The 20,824-nt window shown below is 33.7% G+C and overlaps 2 protein-coding genes across 21 annotated transcripts in view; one reads left to right on the forward strand and one right to left on the reverse strand.

The window, feature by feature from the left end:
• si:ch211-266g18.10 (axoneme-associated protein mst101(2)) overlaps nt 1-8,917 on the forward strand; it is a 32,035-nt gene extending 23,118 nt beyond the window's left edge. For 19 of the 20 annotated variants that reach the window (XM_057344356.1, XM_057344347.1, XM_057344349.1 and 16 more), the window contains 36 exons: nt 88-132; nt 319-363; nt 438-482; nt 604-651; nt 756-803; nt 945-992; nt 1,087-1,122; nt 1,249-1,296; nt 1,387-1,437; nt 1,519-1,557; nt 1,730-1,777; nt 1,860-1,907; nt 1,983-2,039; nt 2,161-2,205; nt 2,288-2,335; nt 2,442-2,489; nt 2,580-2,627; nt 2,731-2,775; nt 2,919-2,966; nt 3,102-3,140; nt 3,230-3,277; nt 3,372-3,419; nt 3,504-3,548; nt 3,663-3,710; nt 3,931-3,978; nt 4,069-4,119; nt 4,247-4,411; nt 4,639-4,698; nt 4,784-4,831; nt 5,161-5,208; nt 5,435-5,473; nt 5,595-5,639; nt 5,897-5,923; nt 6,076-6,120; nt 6,252-6,296; nt 6,646-8,917. In XM_057344356.1, the coding sequence (XP_057200339.1) occupies nt 88-132; nt 319-363; nt 438-482; nt 604-651; nt 756-803; nt 945-992; nt 1,087-1,122; nt 1,249-1,296; nt 1,387-1,437; nt 1,519-1,557; nt 1,730-1,777; nt 1,860-1,907; nt 1,983-2,039; nt 2,161-2,205; nt 2,288-2,335; nt 2,442-2,489; nt 2,580-2,627; nt 2,731-2,775; nt 2,919-2,966; nt 3,102-3,140; nt 3,230-3,277; nt 3,372-3,419; nt 3,504-3,548; nt 3,663-3,710; nt 3,931-3,978; nt 4,069-4,119; nt 4,247-4,411; nt 4,639-4,698; nt 4,784-4,831; nt 5,161-5,208; nt 5,435-5,473; nt 5,595-5,639; nt 5,897-5,923; nt 6,076-6,120; nt 6,252-6,296; nt 6,646-6,746 (1,838 nt within the window). In that variant the 3' untranslated portion in view covers nt 6,747-8,917. The remainder of the gene's footprint in view (nt 1-87; nt 133-318; nt 364-437; nt 483-603; nt 652-755; nt 804-944; nt 993-1,086; nt 1,123-1,248; nt 1,297-1,386; nt 1,438-1,518; nt 1,558-1,729; nt 1,778-1,859; nt 1,908-1,982; nt 2,040-2,160; nt 2,206-2,287; nt 2,336-2,441; nt 2,490-2,579; nt 2,628-2,730; nt 2,776-2,918; nt 2,967-3,101; nt 3,141-3,229; nt 3,278-3,371; nt 3,420-3,503; nt 3,549-3,662; nt 3,711-3,930; nt 3,979-4,068; nt 4,120-4,246; nt 4,412-4,638; nt 4,699-4,783; nt 4,832-5,160; nt 5,209-5,434; nt 5,474-5,594; nt 5,640-5,896; nt 5,924-6,075; nt 6,121-6,251; nt 6,297-6,645) is intronic. The other variant, XM_057344368.1, reaches the window with a different exon arrangement.
• A 5,075-nt stretch (nt 8,918-13,992) lies between these two features.
• On the reverse strand, nt 13,993-15,219 carry fabp7a (fatty acid binding protein 7, brain, a). The gene is made up of 4 exons (XM_057343804.1): nt 15,050-15,219; nt 14,704-14,876; nt 14,414-14,515; nt 13,993-14,292 (listed from the first exon to the last, which is right to left on the reverse strand). Exons 1-4 carry the CDS (start codon nt 15,120-15,122, stop codon nt 14,242-14,244), a joined length of 399 nt encoding a protein of 132 aa, XP_057199787.1. The 5' UTR covers nt 15,123-15,219; the 3' UTR covers nt 13,993-14,241.
• Nucleotides 15,220-20,824: the final 5,605 nt, after the last annotated feature.

Below are 20,824 nucleotides of genomic sequence, written 5' to 3' on the forward strand. Positions count from 1 at the left end.
AGAATTACAGAATCTGACATATATTTACAGTATATGTTTTTTTCTATATATTTCTAATAAACTCTTATTACCTGTAACTCCTTTCAGTTGAGGCTCCAAAGGAAAAGGCAAAACTAGTGCCTAAAGAGAAAGGTAATACCTGTAGCTTGATATTTGTAAATGTAAATGTATTTGTGTAGCCAATTTATCAATACTCCCACAAATGTATAAAATATTTCTGGTGTCTGACTGCCTTCCTTTAACAGTCGTGGTATTACAGAAATATCTAATTATGTTATTTTCACTGCTATTCTAAAGTTGAAGAACTATGTTTTTCAGAACCTGAAATAACCAAAGAAAAGGCGAAGCCAGCACCAAAGAAAGGTACGTACATTTTATTAATGCCAAAGTTTATGCAGGGAAAATGCTAATGCTATATTTTTTTTCACCATTTCAAGCTGATGCCATCAAAGAGAAAGTCAAACCAGCCCCTAAGATGAAAGGTTTGAGTTACATTTATTTGAGCATTATGTGAAAGATGAAGACTTTATTCACATAAATCTAAGATGATGCTACAAAAAATATTGTACAATCTCTATTTTTTTGACATTTTTGTCATTTTAGAGGCTAAAGACATCAAGGAGAAAGTTAAACCAGCTCCTGTAAAAAAAGGTATGGATGCAAATCCAAGATAAGGATCTGATCATTTCATTTCTCCTTTAAAGAAATACTTCTGTACTTGTCTCTAAACACCATATACGTAATTTTCATTTTAGAGGCAATTGTCATCAAGGAAAAAGTTAAACCTGCCCCTGAGAAAAAAGGTTTGAGTTTTTATTATTTTATCCTCATGTGTGCTTTCAACCTGTTATAAAGATCACGTTAACATTTAGCCAAGGAAATGATAATGATGCTAAAAAAAACTCTCACAATCTCTAAATATTTTGACTTCATTGCCATTTTAGAAGCTGAACTCATCAAGGAAAAAGCTAAAGCGACTCCTGTAAAGAAAGGTATAAATGTCAATGAAATCCTCTTGATTATAACCTTGATGTCTGCTACAGTATATGTTGAGTATTTATCACATGAAACCAAACTGTTTTATAGAGCCTGAAGTTACTAAGAAAAAGGCACCTAAAAAAGGTAAGATCACCCACAAAACATATAATATGTTGCTTGTTTAGTTCATTTTTTAAAAAGTATAAAAAAAATCTTACCCTGGCAAGTTAGAATAATGCAGTATTGGTTTCTATATATTTGCTGTTTCAGAGGCTGAAATCCTTGAGGAGAAAATAAAACCAGCCACTGAGAAGAAAGGTTTGACTTAAAATGCAAATAGCATATATACTGTATATACATTTCCATATACACATTTAAAGCTGGTTTTCAATATCCTCAATATTATAGAGGCTGAAGCCATCAAGGAGAAAGCTAAACCTGTCACAGAGAAGTTAAAAGGTAGCCTATAGTTTGTATTTTACATTAAAAGTAAAACAGAAGAATTTATATTTTAAATATTTGACGTTATTGTCATTTCAGAGGCTGAAGTCAAAGTGAAACCAGCTCCTGTAAAGAAAGGTATGAATACATTCATTCAGGCAAATACTGTTAATTTATACTGCATGATTATTACTGTATTTACATTTAATAATGAAAGGAGGTTCTACACAGTATATACTGTATGTAGTTAACTGTTTAGAAATCATTTATGTATTGTTTTAAATGATTGAAGCAAATATCTGTTTTGTAGAGCCTGAAGTTATCAAAGAAAAAGAAAAACCAGCACCTAAGAAGAAAGGTTTGAATTACTGTAATCAAATCAGCGTTATTCTAAACAAATGTAAAGATTATTTAATGTTTTAATTTTTTCATTGTTGTAGAGGCTGAAGTCATCAAGGAGAAAGCTAAACCAGCTCCTGTAAAGAAAGGTATGAATGTCAATGAAATCATCCAGAAAATACTGTTGATTTATACTGTGATGATTTATGGCTATGTGTTTACAGCTCCTGAAGTTCTTAAAGAAAAGGTGCTTGAACCAAAACCAACTCCTTTAAAGAAAGGTATGAATAAACAATATATGCTCTCTGTTGTTTAATAATAGCAACTTAAGTCCTTATCGGGATCTTACTATATTCAACAATGTATTAAACTTTCTATAAATATCTTTCCTCAACACTTCAGATGCTAAAGTGATCAAGGAAGATCTTAAACCAACGGAGAAGAAAGGTTTGATTTACTCTTTATTTGTAGCAAAAGTAAAATATGCTTATTTTCTTCAAATAAATATTTTTATATTTTAACATTTCAGAGGCTGAAGTGATCAAGGAGAAAGTTAAACCAGCACCTAAAATTAAAGGTTTGGTTCACTGTTTGTCTGTTTTTTACTTTATTTGTAGCAAAATGTAAAACCATGTTAAATAATGTTTCTTTCTTCAAATATCTTTCTTTGTTCAACATTTCAGAGGCTGAAGTGATCAAGGAGAAAATTACACCAGCCCCTGAGAAGAAAGGTTTGACTATGATGGCAAAATTATATTAAATATTTTGCTAAACATTTTTTTTGTCTTCATATAAATATTTGTACAATTCTAACATTTCAGAGGCTGAAGTGATCAAGGAGAAAGTTAAACCAGCCCCCAAGAAGAAAGGTTTGATTCAGTACTTTGGCAAAATAATGCTTATAATAATATTTAGCTTATTTTACTTAATATTTAACTTTCTTTAAATATTTTTACATTTTCAACATTTCAGAGGCTGAAGTGATTGAGAAAGTTAAACCAGCTCCTAAAATTAAAGGTTTGATTCACTGTACTTTACTGTGCGTATGGGAGCGACTGTGCCTGCGTGCAAGTATTTTTTTAGTACACCATAGTTACATTACATTTTCCTATAAAGTATGTATTTAACTTTCTTAAATTTTTATATTTTCAACTTTTTAGAGGCTAAAGTGATCAAGGAGGAAGTTAAATCAGCCCCTGAAATTAAAGGTTTGATTTACTGCATTTTACTGTTTTTTATTTGTAGTAAAATGTAAGTAACTTCAGTATTAATCAGAATCTCATTTTATATTATGTTAAATAATTTATTATACTTAATATAAATATCTTTCTTTAACATTTCAGAGGCTGAAGAGATCAAGAAAAAAATTAAACCAGCCCAAGGTTTGGTTTACTTGGTTGCGTGTTTTTTTATTTATTTAATTTATGTAATATCATGCTAAGCAATGTGTTTTACTTTTTCATCATTTCAGAGGCTAAAGTGATCAAGGAGAAAGTTAAACCAGCCCCTGAAATTAAAGGTTTGATTTACCTGCTTGATGTTTTTACTTAATGTGTAATAGTTGTATTTCAGCTTTGCTTTCTGCAAATATTTTTTTATTTTCAACATTTCAGAGTCTGAAGAGATCAAGGAGAAAGTTAAACCAGACCCTGAGAAAAAAGGTTTGATTTACTCTATAGCAAAAGTAAAAATAATCTGCTTATTTTCTACAAAAAAAAAACATTTGTACATTTTCAATATTTCAGAGGCTGAAGTGATCAAGGAGAAAGTAAAACCAGCTCAGAAGAAAGGTTTGTGATTTACTCGATTGATGTTTTTACTTAATACTTACAGCAAAATTAAATAGTTTTATTTCAGCTTTAATTTCTGCTTTCTGTTAATTTTATATATTTTTAACATTTCAGAGGTTGAAGAGATCAAGGAGAAAGTTCAACCGACCCCTGAAATTAAAGGTTGGATTCATTGTGTTTTTTACTTATTAATATCATGCTAAATACTTTATTCTATTTTCTATTGTTTATCATTTCAACATTGTAGAGGATGAGGTGATCAAAGAGGAAGTTAGAAAGTTATTATCCTTAAGTGACTTCATTCTGTGTTAAAGATCAAAGCTCAAACACAAAGTGCTGGAGAAGATATTCTTTAATAATTTGAACATCATTTGCTTTTCAGAGGCTAAAGTCACAAAGGAGAAAGTGAAAGCAGCTCCTGTAAAGAAAGGTATGAATATCAGTGAAGTGTTTGTGTACTGTTACAGTTTATTGTACAGTATGAGAATTATTCATCACATGATGCAATTCTGCATTATAGAGCCTGAAGTTGCTAAAGAAAAAGCACCTGAACCACCCACACCAAAGAGAGGTGAGATCTTCCCACAGTGTCATTACAAAATAAATCTTTTAACCATAATCAAGCAAGTTTTCAAATATATATCTTTAAACACTAAATGATTACATGAATTGCTTTCTAAACTCTTGCAAACACGCAGATGTTCCTCCATCTCTTGGTGTGGATCTGGAGCTCCTGAACTCTATCAACCAAAAACTGTCTCTTCTGGATTTACTGAGGAAGGACATTGGTGAAATGAAAAGTGACCTGGAGTCCACTCAGAATCAAATTCATCTTTTAAGGATGGACAACAGAACAATCAAAGGTACTTGATGTTGTAAAGGAGCTGCTGGATCAAATATACGTTATTTTGCAATACACTAGAACCAGCTGGATGAAAATGTACAATTTAATTGTACACTTTATTAACATCTTAAAAATGATATTATTGATGTTTATAACTTGTAGTACCAGAAGACATTGAAAAGGAAAGTCAGTAATAGAAATAAATTGATGGTTTGGTAAACTACACGAGGTTTGTGTGTTTTTCAGAGCCAGAGACTGTTGGTGTAAAAGTAAAGCGAGCAGTCTCCAAGGAAAAAGTTCAAAAAGGTATTTGTTTCAGACATCAGATTATATATTATGTGTATTATGTAGTTTTCGTATACTTGGTGAGTAAAATATGTTTTATTTACAGAACCAGAAGTTTTAAGAAAGATTACAAAGACTGCACATCTTAAGAAAGGTAATGGCTCAATGTTCTTCTTGTGTTTGTATGAGGGTTTGTAGAGAAATACAGCATGCAAACAAAATTGTTTTAGCTATGAAACAAAATGAGGAAAATCTGGGGGACAATGTTCTGTTGTCTAACCTAGTTATTGTATTGATTGATATTCAGAAATTCATATTTTCCCTTTCTTTGGATGTAGCAAGGAAGCGAATATCAATTTTGTGATAAGCAAATAGTCAGTTCTTAACGTTGTAATGTACATCACTTTTGCACTGCTGTTTGTTTCATACAATTTCCTCCCATTTCTTCAAAATGATTGGTAAAACTTGTTTTCCACAACACAGAACGTGATGCCCTGAAAAACATCACAAAGCCTGCACCTGCAAAGAAAGGTGAGCAAAAGATCTAAGCGGAGTAGGAACTTTATGAAAAAGCCAAGAAATTGTTTAGTTTTCATAGGCTCCATTTTAAAATTGTATTATGGTTAGGTTTTTAAGCTTCTACTTGAATTAAAAGCACTTTAATATGTGTTTGTTTATTATAACACTACCTCATAATGCATATGTAAATATCAAAACTATTTTTTCTATATAAGATTGATCAACTTTTCTGTTCTAGATCAAGAGGTCAAGATCAGGCCAGGGCCTAAACAGAAAGGTACACTCGATCATTTTTTTACTTTTCTGATGATTGTTTTGAATGAAAATTAAATTCTTCCTAAACATTGATGCATTTTGTAAGTTACCAGTGTTATATAAAATCTCTCTACTGATTCTAGAAATCCATCATGTAGAGGTGGAAGCAGAGAAACCTTTACAAAAAGGTACAATGATTGTGCATTTATATTCAGAATCATTAGATTTACAAACACTGACTTTTAATTTCATTAAAAGCTTTCATTATAGCTCAGGTTTAACATTAATAGTTGCACATGATAGTTGGCTCAGCAGTAGGAATCTGTCAATCAGGAATATTAATTCTAGGTGTTAAAAACACAAATAGTAAAACATAAACCAGAATTTAGTTTCACATTTAATGCATCAAAACTTTAAATACAATAATCTATCATTTTTGCTTTAGAATCCGAGGAGGTCAAAGAAGCAGAAGGTATTTACTTTATTCTTTCTTTGGCCAACAGGAGGCGATATAATTCAAATACAACACTAGCCAGTTACAAGTAAAAGGCTTACACAGCATAGTTTCAAACAGTAAATTGTTTTTAATGGACTTGATGTTTTGTAAATGTTTTGTTATTGCAGTCAAGCTAACCGAGAAAGAAGCTGTCAAGGACAAAGAAGTAAAAGGTACATTGTATGAATTGCTGTGTGTAATCTGTATATAAAATGTTTTTTAACAATCAGGTCATAAAGTCCGCTATACTTTTATTATGGTAACACTGTTATTGAGAATAGAATCAATTGTGTTTGTTTTAAAGGAGAAGAACCCGATGTCACCAAAGATATTCCAGAAATAGAGGAGGGTGAGTGCTATATTTATATCACACAAGTGTGGACAATCACATCCTGGAGATTCTTTAGAAATGGCAATATTTGCCACACACCTGTGCTTTAAAAAACATCTTAGAGTAATGTATAAACCATCATGAGAATGTACCTTACAGTTTCAGTTTAGTAAAACTTTTCACAATGTTTCAGACACTGAGAGTGCATTTCAGGTTTGATCAGTTTTCGTCTTCCCTGGGAATCAAACCCATTAGCTTAGCGTTGTTAGCACCATTGAACTACAGTAAGCTAAAGCGCAAATACTTGTGGGAAAGTGTACTTTGTATGTGTCTTTCGATTTTCCTAAAAAACCCTTTTTCGCTGCAGAGGACATTCCCTACTTCCAGTGTTTCTTTGTGGATGAGGATGACACTCAGTACCCGTTCTTCCCCTTCCCACCTCCACTCTCACCAAACTTCGGAGTCTGAAGTATGACGACACGACAAAGCGAGTGGACATCAGACCTCTGACGAATGAGGAATCTGCTGCTCTAATGCAACACAGAGGTACACTGTTGGTCCTCACACAAACACAACGAGGACCAGAAATGGTGATATAAGTTCATTCCTGGATGAGCTGTCAAAACCGGAAAACGTCCTTCTCAAAATGCAGTTGATCTATTGTCTTATTTTAAGATTCAGTTCATTTTCAGGACCGAGGTTGCACATATTTGCTCAAGTTTATTAGAATGTGTCATATTGTGCATCTATTATTGATAACATGGATTGGCTTTCAGTGTTCTGAATAATTCATATTTATTTGTGTATACAGTACAGGGTATGACCAAGAAGGAACGTGAATACAGTTTTCTCCAGACAGCACTGAAAGGAATTGATAAAACAACTTCCTTTCTGAATATTGCATTTAAGTTAATGATACTATACCGTACAATCTTATATAATCCATCAGATGATTTTACCTTTATTTCATAAGGTACATTTACTGTAACTCATTTTGATGGGATGCTAGTTAAAAGCATTCCACTGTCATTTCTATCAGAATGAGGTTTGTTGACTCGTTTTACAAAGTGTGTGGAGTTAAGAGAGGTCTTAATAGATCTGGTAATATATCAAATATTGCATTGATCGTTTTTACTAAGTACTGTTTACAGAACAGGTTACAGAGGTAGAAAAACCCTTCAAAGACCTTTAAAGGGCTTAAGACAGCAAGTCCACTTTTTACATTATTTTCCTAGTGTTTTTTTTATCGTACCTTTGTGCATTGTTTTGTAAATCTCCAGACAACACACTGGATTTTGTACTAAAAAGTGTATTTACATTTTGATGCTAAATCTAGAGAAATGCATGAAGCATCATGAGGTCTAAACTGCACTTTTGTGCTATTATTGCAACTCATCCATATGAATGTATTTTTATGTTGCAAAAAGCAGTTTTTACCTGTGGCATAAGATTTTTTATATTTACATTTTTTTCCACATACTACTAAAAGTTTCTAAAGGTTTCTATAAGAGAATACCTGTAAAAATGTGGATGTGTTTTTGCAATGTTTAATGGACGCTAAAGACGTTCAATACAACTATAAAGGTATTGTGTTATTACATTTATAAATGTCTTTTTCCATCTGAGACACAATACTGTAGCAGATGAAATGTCTGCATTAGTGTGTGTCATTTGCTGGGATATTTCACTGTACCACAGGGATTGTCAGCATGGCCTCTGGGGTCTTGCCAGTACTGCACATTTTTGGATGTCTGCACATGGCTCATTCTCGATTCAACTCGGAGCTCTCAGCTGCCTGAATTTGGGATGAGACTCCCAAAATGTGCATTGCTGGAGGTCCGCAATGAGCCACTTTGATATCTTTTCTGTAGGAGTTTAGTATGTGACTGTCGAGAATAAACTCATAAAGAGATCACAATTTACTGTAGCAGCTGTATAAAGCATATAATAGCAAACTTGCTAGTTTTTTCTTTTAGTTGTTAAATGAATCTTTGATATTATGAGGTGTTTTTTGTCAGCTGCTGATGTTTAACATGCTAAGGTAAATCTACCCAGCATTGAATAACACCTAAATTAATTGAATACTGTATGATTTGTGTAGCATTATTTTACATGTAGGTCTAAATATTCTGTTTATAGACTAGTCTTTTAAATATAATAATGGTACATGTTAAGTATAAATTGACATAAATGTCAATGTCAGTTTATACAAGTTTAGCATGAAGCGTGAACTGTTGTCTAAAAACTAAATCTAAACTATAAACCATTCGAAATCTGATATGATTACAAAATAAAATTCAATGGCAAAAGTTTAACGGAAATGATCGGATTTCTTAATTGTATTATACAATATTGTTTTCATTGTTTTATTGATTATTATTGTTAAATATTGTTTTATTGATTATCATTTGACTGATTCATTTGTATGGTGTTGCACGCAGAATTCTCTTATTTTGCCTTCTCTTAAAAATGAATAAACACATAAACTGAGAGCAGTTTGTTTTTTCAAAGCTATCAGGAAAATCAAGTCTGCTCATTGGTCAAAAAAATGAACTTCTATGAAACTGTAACGCACCCAAACGCTGCTGGAGGTGTCATGCAAGAGTTAAGGAAAGTAATAAATGTTTTCAATTTTCAAAGCAATTGTTTTGGGTTTTTTCTTTTAAAACTAACACTACTGTTGTTTGATCTTTTACATCCTCACACAAATTTATTTTGTTTTCTCCATCAATAACATTGCTATTTAAGTTTAAAATTAGTTTAAGCAAATAATTCATCGTCACAAAGGCAAACATCTACTTTCACCAGTAGGTGGCATTGTTGCAATAAACTCAGTATACATTGTGTAACCTTTGTCCGTACATAATGTAGTTGAACCCTAACCCTAAATACTTTGATACATTGATTTCTCATGATTGATATTTACAAAATGTATAATTTTGCAAAAATGTTGGTTATGTGTTTTGTTGCAAAGATAAAAAACAAAATAAAAAAATATACAAATAAAGTACCGACTGTAAATAGCATTCTATACGATGATTCATAAAGGTTAGGGATATATGATTACATGCATATATTTTTTAATATACCACTTTCAAAATTCTACAAAAAGAAGCTTATGGTTTCAGGCACAGATGCATTGGTATGCAGAGGCTGGTATCAAGACTATTCAAGGTTTCTGGCAGACTGCTATTCAACATCCAAAAAAGAGCCAAGTACCAACAGAGACCGTTCATAACTGAGCCTGTGCTAACATTCCCTCTTTATCTATAGTATATACTTTATTTAAAAATGGGTAAAGTATAAAATGGGAGGACCAGAGCTACATTTTACAATTAAGAAATGTAGTTAAAACATTTATCACGTTGATCTTTTTAAGTTGTTAAAATGGGGACCTGCCCTTCCCACATTTGCCTTTCAACAAAATGGTAAAATAATTGATGGTGAGTAGGACATTTATAAAAAATATCCTTGCTCTAAATTACATACCACCATACATACCACACTTGAGTGAAATGTTTTTCGTTATTTTAAAAAACTTTTGATCTGAAAGTGAATGCTTAAATCTCTGAAATTAGTTTAGTAGACAAAAATATAATTTAGCAAACAAACATGTTTTTTTCATGACAAAACTAACGTTTTATTTAATAAAAATGGATGGCTTTGACTGAATAATGAAGAAAGAGCAGCCAATAAGAGCACAGAATAGATGGGAACTCGTTTAATATTGGTGAGACTTCAAGAAGCTACTTGATACAACGACAAGAAAACATTTCTGCAAATTCTAGATCACACTGAAGATGATCAAATATAACACGTCATTTTTTTGTTACCAACATAATTCCCATATTTCCCTTTGTTTTATTTCATAATTTTGATGAGTTTATTATTATTATAAAATATGGAAAAATATGGACACATAAGTGTCCAAAAACTTTTGACCTGGTTGTGTACTTCAAGATCCATCTTTAAAATACTGTAATACTGGTTAGTTCACCCAAAAATAAAAATGATGGCATCATTTATTTACCCTAATGTTGTTCAAAACCCGTATTTGACAGTTTATCTCTTGAACACAAAAGAAGATATTTTGAAAAATGTCTCTGTGGTTTTGTGTCCATACAATGGAAGTCAATGGGGGTCAGTGCTAATTGATTACCAACTTTATGCAGAATTGCTTCATTTTTGTTCTGCAGAAGAAAAAAAGTCATACAGGCTTGGAAAGACATGAGGGTGAGTAAATGATGAAAGGGTTCTTTTTTATACTGAATTATAAATGCATGCAATACTGGAACCCCAAATTCAATTCAATAATTGAAGTGCATGTAGAGTGAGCCATATAACAAAACCCAAACACAGTGTTCATCAGAATCCATTGTGTAAAACACATCATTATCATTCACATTTAACATTGCGAGCCTTTACGCCTAAAGCGTCCTAAAATTAAAAGCAGTGCCGGGTGAACTGAGGTCCAGTCCTGGAACCGTGCCTGATTACAATCCGTGCATTGTCAACGGAAATATTTTCTCCTCTGTGTTAACAGTTCCCATGGCAGACACGGGGGAGTGTCTGCGTTTCCCAGAGCCCCTTCGCCTCTATTCTTTTCATTGGGGAACAACGGGGAGAGTTTCTTTCATGACACTTGGCAAGAGAATAATTTGGCAGTGATGTCACTCCCAAGCCTGTAGGCCATTGGCCAGAGAGGAACGGACTACTCTCGGCCCACAAAGACGAGGTAGAATCAGCTTAAAGTTGAACCACTGCTTGGCCAAAGAGAAAAAAAGACGAGAAGATGAAGGCAAGCATTCATGCTTCCTGACAAATGACCACAGAGACCTGACATACACTGAGGGGCTGAATAGACCCCCCATATCCCCTCTGGTTTCTTCTCTCGCTCTGTTAGTTTGTAGACAAAATTAGTCTACACGGTAGTCTCGGCTCTTTTGGAAGCACCTGGTGTGATCTGAAGGAAATGAAAGCGTTGTTTTTCTTTAAGTTCTTGAATTAAGAAAGTAACCAGTATAGGTTTGCAACAATCCGTCTGAAAATAAATTTGAAAAAGGAACATTTAAACTTGAACAAGTTTAATGATAGAAATTTATAGAAATCAACATGCCTGTATTACATATCAAAAATGTTGAAAAGTCTAATAAAGGTTGCACAATAAATAAAAACGTGTTTGGAACGTATTTGGGAAGATGCATCAAATTGTTGTTCTACTTTCAGTTTAAGGGATAGAGACTCTCAGTTGGTTCTCAATGAAATCCACTTAAAACTGTACTTGTCAGAACTCAAAAACTGTATTGTGATGTGTGGTTAAACATTTGTTGAGCAAGTTGCTCTGATGAGACTCTCAGGTCAGTCGAGCACAGAGAACAATGACAGATTACCTTCCACTCCAATTGTGATGCTTTTGTGACTAAAACTGTCCATCCATAATTCGCTCTAGAGACAAAAACCACCATGACAAGCCTAGGTCAGACTAAACCGTCACTGCAAACCTGACCACTACAACATACTGTGTCATTTTGAGAAATACAGTCAGTTTGTGTTTAAGAGTGAAAACTGTTCGTTTATTACAATTTTAGGTGGATTTATTGATTTGTACACTGTAACACACTACTACCAGATCAGTATTTTGACAAACTTGACTGAATATCTCAACCACTTTGATCTTAGGCTTATGCTTAAATATGTTTTGTTTGGACGAGTTTTATCAAAAAGTAAAGAAAAAGCTGCCATCAATTGCCTCATGGCAACTTCTTCAATAGTGTTTAAAAGATCTTAAGATGCAGCTCGTGAAGTCGTCCGGAAAATGCCCAATTTTGTAAAGCTGTAATCCGTAAAAATGTTGCTAGTTATGCAGCTAGTTGCCAGTAACTTACTGTAGATTCATGTTTATGTGATTTATTGGCAACAGTTTGTTCAAAGATAAATGAACATTAAACATTAACAAGTCTTTATCTTTACAGAAACAAAACTATAAAATAACAGCCTCATGCAAAGCTGGGAACCAGAAATCCTCATCAACCTTTTTCTGCTTTTTTCTCATTTTGGTTCCCAGAATGCTTTGCATGAGGCTGTTATTTTATAGTTTTTTCTTTAAAGATAAAGATTTGTTAATGCTTCATGTTCATTTAATAAATGTAAATCTACAGTAAGTTACTGGCAAAGTGCTGCCAGTAATACTGTAATTTCTACAGATTTTTTTACAGTAGGTAAAAGGTGGAAATAATAAAGAATCTTAAAATCATTTGAACTTATCTAATAAAATATCAAATATACTTATGTTTCATATTTTTATACTTTTTTTTCTTGTGTCTCTACGGCAAAAAGCACTAAAAAATTTATTTGATTTGAACTTTTTTCAGTACATCATCAGAAAAAAAGTTTTAAATTGTACCTTTTCTGTCATGGGGTGCTACCCTTAAAGGTTCCTTTTTGTACATAAAATTATATGAACATTATATTATGTTCTGTACCAGTAAAGGTACAAAAAAATGTACAATTTAAAACCTTTTTTACATTCCTTTTTCGTTTTATATACTTTTCGTGACTTCACAGCTAAAATATGGAAATAAGTACTAATATGAATGTCAAGTTTATTTATATGCCGCTTTTTACAATTTTGCATTGTTGCAAAACAAACAGGCAATAAATATAGATATAGTAAGAAATATTATAGGGAAAGAAAAATGCATGACTGAGTGCAAACGTTTGCTATTTTGAATAATGTCACAGTTCACTTCCATTGTGTTTGAGACCAATTGGGGCAGTGACATCACGCTACAGTAAAACAACTATTGGTTTGCGATTGGTTTCAAATAAAGCATCTAAACGCGGTTGGTCAAATTGGTCGAATGATGCCTGCTGCAGAAGGACGGCACGGATTATAGGATTAACTTTGACCCAGTGTTGCTGTGTCCCCGCCCATCAGATTGAAGTTGTGGCGAGGTTACTGCAGGTCATTTTGATAGGGATACACACTCATTCATACCAGCGTAGCATTCCACAGAAGTACGATTGTCCTTTTCCAGACTGACACTTTCAATTCATATGCAGATATATCGCTGGGCAGCTCTAAAGAGCCTGTCTGTTGAGTCTAGTGCTTGTATTTAAACTGTTTTTGAAGTAAAAAAATCATTTCAGACTGCCTTTATTAAACTGTCCAAGTCTTTCCCTTTTTAGACATGAAGTATCAAATGTGGCCAGTTTGGCACAATAATAACTTAGTAAGTTAAATATCAGATATGATTCAGGAATTACTGGAGTGCCAAGCAGATTTAAGGTGGTTTAAAATGGCACAGAGATGACTTTCGTCGTCTCATGAAAATCAAATTAATGTCTAATGCACAACAGTGGCTTATCATTAATATCTAATGGTTGTTAACCCAGTATTTCAGGACACAATCAATAATCAGATTGGATCGGAATTACAAAGTAACGCAGACGTAACCAGCTATATAACATGGTGATCATTATTTGTTTAGTGAAACAACCACTAACATCTGACAAATCAGATTTATTCAGTACTTAATGTGCAAATTTGTAGTAAACAGTTTTAAAGGATAGTTTTGAAATTATTTTTAAATACAGTACTTTTAAATTACTTGACTTTTCAGATATGTCAGTGTAAATTTCATGTATACCCTGTTAGTGTTTATTGTTATATCCTCTCTTGTTTCCATACTCAAAAAGGACACAAAGACTCATATTTTACCAAGTATGTATTTCATTCAGTTTGACAGGAAGGCAAGCTTCAATTATACATTTCATCAACATTAATGGCATTCTGCAATATTCAAAACACTTCACAATGTGCATTTTATATAAAAGGTCTTACAAAAAATGTCAGACATTTTTTAAAAAGGGGAAAACTTGAAAGTTAAAAATACAATGTAAAAATGCCCTTTTAAATTCGTCAAATTGTCAGGATTACCCTGAAACATCCGACAGTTTGACATTATGCCTTCTCATACGTGCGGACGGCCTGCACACCCTCAAAAGTCAAGGTCTGCGAATAACAAAGATGAAAAGAGAAAATAATAAGATTGTGTTATTCAACTTGAATTGCTAACAAATATTCGTGATACTTTTGAATATCATTCTACACTGATACTAATAATGCTGCGTACCATACTCATTTTGCCATCCTTGATTTCTCTAACAAACTTCGTCTCCTTGTCATCCCACGTCTGAATTTGGACAAGCTTGTCTCCTTCCAAAGTTACAGTGGACTGAAACAAAGCCAAATTTAATTTCAAGTTAGTTTTAGTATTCAGTGTTTCGCACGATACACACACAATTTGTAAATTACAGTATGTGTTTCATGCAAGTACATGCAAAAGTGGATTAAACTGATTTGCAGAATTGATTTTTTATTTTGCATGCATTAGTGAAGGTCTATCTATAAAAGAGTACAAACCTTCACGTGTCGGTCATCTGCTGTGGTTTCGTCAAACTCTTCTCCTAGTTTGAAAGAAATCTCAGTGTTTTTGAAGGTACTCAGTGTCTTAACAACAACTTTATCCCCCTCGTGGCTGATGACAACTGTGGGTTTGGTAACATTGCCTACTTGCCTAGTGGCAAAGCCAACACCTGTGGATAAAAAAGAGAATCAGACAAACATTACAAACAAACCAAAAGTATTACAATAACATTAACTGTACAGCAAAATGTCTTGCATGCATGCACTACAAAACCAGACTGCACTATTGCACCTTGCATGTGCAAAGATGTTCAGAGCAATTAAAATAATTTATTTTACCTACCCAGGGCTTTCATGTATTCATCAAAATTCTGGCTGTCAACCAGTTTCCAGGTTGCACAAAATGCATCAACCATATTGACAATTAAAAGAATGTAGAGCCCAAACACGAAGTATATATTTTTTAAAACAGCTGCAAGGTCCCCTGTGTGTCTGCACTATGCAGACGGCGAAGCCCACGGTAATTAATACTGTCGGGAAGGAGGGGCTTAAGGAGAAGCCTGTCCTTATTGGACGGAGTTTCACCTACTCGAGCTGTGATTGGTTCAGATACATGGCGAGAAGTGACACTGTAATTTCAGGGATCTAATCCAATAACGAGTTTTGGACTTTGCATTTGTGCAAAGATTAAATTTGTAATAATTGCTCTGTTAGATTATCGAATAAAGTATCTAGATTTGTATCTTTATAGCATCCGTAATCATAAGGAATATTACACGAATAAATTTACTTCACAGTGATAAATACAACTTTATACGTGATATGAATAATTGGCCCATCGCTACTTCAAAGCTGGACAATAAGAACATTATATTCTTCAAAGCATTAAAGAAATGCAATTATTTGTCATTACAGAAATGCACTTTTTTTTTTATCAAAACACAGAGAAAACGATCAAACATTTGATCTGTTTATACACCATTTTACGTCATATTGCGCTACCCTTAGTTCTCACAAGCGTTACTTTACTAAAAAAAAAAAGTATATTACACGATTATGAAATAATCTTTTGATCTTCTTAGACTACTGATGAGAAACCTCGCACCAAAGATAATGTGCAACAAGCATTGGGCGTTAAAGCTCGTGTGAATAAATGTCTTCCTCTAGGTGGCGCGTGGGGGCTCAAACACCATAACGGCGCTTTTCAGCCGCATCAGAAATATCAGGACATGATCGTCTTGTTAGACCAAGGATGATCTAAAAGTAAGTATATTTACAACTGTGAATCTGTACAATTGTCAGTTGACCTACAAACGAACATACGAAGGGTAATTATGAAAGACAAATCAGTAAACACAAACGACTATGACTGGTCCATTCTAGTCAACGCTGAGTAAAGAAACAGGTATCATGTGAGGACGCTTCACCAGCTTTGCAGAGAAATTTTTGCACCTGATGAAAAATCTTTTCTATTTAAAATACTTAAAATACATCGTACAACAATTTGTATGTTTTATAGCTTATCTAACCATACATTTGAGCATTTCTAGGCCACCCGCTTCGTTCCATTTCTAGTCTTTTTAACGCTGTACTAAAAGTCAGCCGCTAGATGGCAGTCGTGTTTCATTCTTGCACACATGATCTTACTCAAGTGTGGACGGTTCTCACGAAATGGGCTCTCACTAAACCAAGGATTTAGTGAGAGCGACAAGGGGGTGGGCAAGTCGTTTGGTAGATTTTCTCAGACATTAGCCAACCACAAATTACTTAATGGTGTCTGTACAGTGACAAAACAAATGGCAAAGGATTACTGGAGCGTAACAGGACTTTTTAAGCACTTTCAATAGCTGAGTCACTTAAATGCCATACTGTAGCCCATTAAAGAATAATAAAAACTGAGATTAAAGTTGTTATAATCTATAATGTCTAATCACGAGTCCACAATTATGTCATGATTTTATTTACAGAAAATGTGGAAAATTGCAAGCTGTGAAAAATAGATAAGCTTTAACTCAAATGAATAAAGTAAACAAGATATTTATAAATTTAAGGGATGCTTCACCCAAAAATGAAAATTCCGTCATCATTTACTCACCTTCGAGTTGTTCCAAATGTGTATGAATTTCTTTGTTCTGATGAACACAGAGAAAGATATTTGGAAGAATGCTTATAACCAAACAGATCTCAACACCCATTGACTACCATAGTAGGAAAAAAACAACGGTAGTCCAAAGTGCCCCAGAACTGTTTGCTGCCCTACATTCCTCAAAATGTCTTCTTTTGTGTTCAACGGAACAAATAAAACGATAAAGTATTTTTTCCTACTATGGTAGTCAAAGGGTGTTGAGATCTGTTTGGTTATAAGCATTCTTCCAAATATCTTTCTCTGTGTTCATCGGAACAAAGAAATTTATACACATTTGGAACAACTCGAAGGTGAGTAAATGATGACAGAATTTTCATTTTTGGGTGAAGCATCACTTTAAGTGTTTTCCAATAATCAATTACTTACAAATTCTTCCTAAAGAATAGAAGACCATTTCACCTCAAAACTCTCAAAACTGTATATGAAATACCATATCATGTTGTTGAACTGACTTTAGTGTGCACTACAGAGACTGAGTAAACCTTAATGTCACCACCACAAACCATAAAGCCTGTGGCCACTCCCTTATTTTCTAAATTACAGCTCAGAGGAGGCCCGAACGTAGCCTGATCCCGTTTGTGTAGTAATTGCGAACATTTAATGCGATTCAAATGATTGATGTTGTTCCTTGTAATGCCATATAAAGTTCACCTAATAGATTAGGACAAGATGTTTCTACAAAGCTTTATAATCCTGCATCAAAAAGGCACCCGAGGCTCCGAGAACAAAAATGTTTATTTTTAGACACATCTTGTGGTCGTACGATTTATGCAAGTGGAATATCAAACATGTGCTATTCCATAATGTTACACACAATTAAACACCTGCACTTAGACTGGTTTACTTAATAATGTAATTGCTATGGCAGAACATTGTGAACGAGAACAGCCTGCTGTTTTCAATTAAACTGGCAGTGTAGAAGTTATGTCCGGCTGCTTCGGATCTTCCAGTTGACCAACCAAGGGCCGGTTGCATAAGATGCTTAGACTAGTCTTAGAGGCTAGTCATCAAAAAAAATTCTTCAAGACTGGTCATAACATATTTAAATCAGTTACATAAAACGGTAGATTGGGCTAATTGAAATATGAAAAGTAAGACTGATTAGTCCTAACTAATTGCTAGTCTGTGAGTTGTTAAGACGCAGTCTTAGCGGCTAAGTTTATGCAACTGGGCCCAAGAGTAAAAAGATGACTCTAGCTGCACTTACCTTTTTATATTTTAAGTTTTTATTTTGATATCACAATAGAACTTAACAAAACTGATATATAGAAAAAATTAAAACACTGCTCCTATTTTCTGAATTTACCATTTGTACTGTATTTGTATACGTATTTAAGTAAAAATGATCATTTTTGTTTCATTCTGTATAGTGACAACAAACATTTTTTTATTCACATTTATTTTCTGAGAATTTAAATGGGACAAACTGGTCACACAACAAAAAAAAGCAATGTTTGCAGATCTTGTTTACTGCAAAGAAAACAAGTTCATATTCATGTTTAAACAACACAATGCTAATGCTTTACATGCATTTTAGGATCAGTTAAAAAATTAATATTTGATGGAATAATCCAGATTTGTTTCACAATTTGTATGCATCTTTGCATCCTTTCAGTCTTTCACATTGCTGTTGGGTGACTTCATGTCATTCCTGAGGTTTGATTCTATTAAAATTTAACAAAAACTGGACTGGACTTGACAGAATACATGCAGACACGCTGATTAAAGACAAAGCAGGAGTGGTCTCTTAATTTTTTCCACATCTGTATCAACAAACTACTTAAGAACTAGAAAACTTTGTCAAGACACACTTTACAAAGCCTTCTTGGTATCTCATATAATTCAGTACACTATTTTAATCACTCCAAAATCGATTTTGACAAAAACAACTTTTTAAAATAGTTTTATTGTGAAGTTTATTTACATTTTATGAAGTTTGAAAAAACAATTTAAAATGCGACTTAAAGTTTGGTGCTTATAAGCCTTATATTGTTTAGGGTAACACTAAGTGGTTGCTAAGGTGGTTTTGGTGGTTGCTTTGTAGTTGCTAAGGTGTTCTGAGCAGGTGTCAGGGTGTTGCTAGGCAGTTGTTCATGTGTTTTATAATGGTTGATTTTATTCAGTCTATAGACGGTTTCATCGAACACACGCGCCTGGCCCGAAGTTCCGGTCTGTTTGGTTATAATATAACAATTGATTTTATATTTAATTTGTATTAATATTAATATTTTATTGTATATTGATTGTATTGAATTATATTAAAACTACTGCAGCAGTAGGCATGGGCCGGTATGAGATTTTGTCGGTATGGTAACCTTAAGCCAAACTATCACGGTTTCGCGGTTGCAGCTTTAGAATGTGTTATTTTAAATGTCTGAGTAAAAAACATCGAACACAATAGATTTGATTTTTAAGCAACACAAAATATTTGGAACAGTAGTAAACATGAACAGTACGTCAGGTCAAATCAGTGCTTCCCCAACATTTGGAAAGCATGGCACCCCTTTCTAGTCTTCTTTTAAATGCATTTCCAGTCATTAAACTTACATGCATTCATCCATACATATATACGTATACATAAACAAATTACATGCAGATGAGCAAACAACTAATTAAGCATAAACAAAATATAGCACAGAACCTGATGGATTCCTGCACAAAACAGCTTATACCTTTGGAACGGTATAACAGAAACTTTTAGTGGTTTTAAAACGGTGACTTTTCCGAACCGCGGTATACCTTGAAACCGGTATTCAGCCCATGCCTACTCGGCAGTTATTGATTCATTGTGGAGGTGTACCGGAAGTTGTTGCCGCTGAAACCGTCTATACCAAGACTCCTGTGATGAAGAGGGAAGTCTTGGTTAAAAGTTTATGTTTTTCTCATTTTATGACTGAGGAACACTCTGGTTTACAAGTGCACATTTCATTAGTACTTGAAAGTATGTTGGTGAAAGGTCACGTTTGATCGTCCAAATGAGGAATGTATTGTATGAAATGCTTGCAGGTTTACCTTTTAAAGTATTTTAATCCTTGCAATCTGCCTTTGATAATATGGAATACTTTGGAACTGAATAATAAAAAAGCAACTCTTTCAGTTTAATCCCTTCGTACACCGCATGATATGTTGATGCACGCAGCCCAGCGGTTACAAAAATGTATTTCAGAAAAAGTTCAAATACGCAGCTTATTTAATAAACTATCTTTTTTGCCTTTCTGTTCAGCCACATGTGGCTGGCAGACCTGAGTGGAAGCATGTGTTTTCATTTAGCCCTTTGGATGCGTAAGGAATTCTGAGAACAAAGGAAAAGGTTGAATCTCATTAAGTCATTTTGATTTCAGATGCTTTTAGGGTTTGCTCGATCACAGGGAGTCGAATTGCCACTTGTGTGAATTATGTGAAGTGAAAATGTTAAACAACATTCATGTCAACACTTTACACAAAAACAGTGATATGCAACCAGGTGGGTTGATTTTCTTCTGTACTGGCACATGGTAACTACAGTATATAACAGCAGAAGACTATGTGCAGTTACTCAAAAGATTCCAGAAAACACTGCTCCATTTATATGTGCTGGCCAGATTCCCGTAATGGAAAAACGCTGTCGGAAAAGAAGACTGGACAAAAAAAATGTTGAGAGTTAAGATCCTTCTGGAGTAGAATGAATGATCTTAATTTATTCCAGTAGGGTTGAATTAGACTGATTTACTTGTGCTGCAAAACAATGCAGATCTTAGCTATGTTCATTCTATAGCCCAACGGTTGACAATAAACACATTTTTTGACAATTTACTCCTTTTGAAATGCACATGGATGGTTAACATTAAATCACATTACAGTATATTCAGCCATGGAAAAATGAAGAGACCATTTAAAAAATATTTTCAGTTTTTCTTAATTTACTATTTATAGGTAGGCGTTAGGTGAAATGGTCATTTTTGTTTCATTCTATGAACTACTTACAATATTTCT

This window comes from Triplophysa rosa, linkage group LG10 (genome assembly GCF_024868665.1).
Source record: "Triplophysa rosa linkage group LG10, Trosa_1v2, whole genome shotgun sequence".
Taxonomy (NCBI): Eukaryota; Metazoa; Chordata; class Actinopteri; order Cypriniformes; family Nemacheilidae; genus Triplophysa; species Triplophysa rosa.

What these genes read in the sequence shown, in the direction of transcription:
- fabp7a (XM_057343804.1), bottom strand. Translation starts at nt 15,122, where the DNA reads ATGGTTGATGCATTTTGTGCAACCTGGAAACTGGTTGACAGCCAGAAT. An exon ending in TGAATACATGAAAGCCCTGG is followed by an intron (nt 14,877 to 15,049) that starts GTAGGTAAAATA and finishes TTTTATCCACAG; the next exon opens with GTGTTGGCTTTGCCACTAGG. An exon ending in AGGATGGCAAAATGAGTATG is followed by an intron (nt 14,293 to 14,413) that starts GTACGCAGCATT and finishes TGTTATTCGCAG; the next exon opens with ACCTTGACTTTTGAGGGTGT.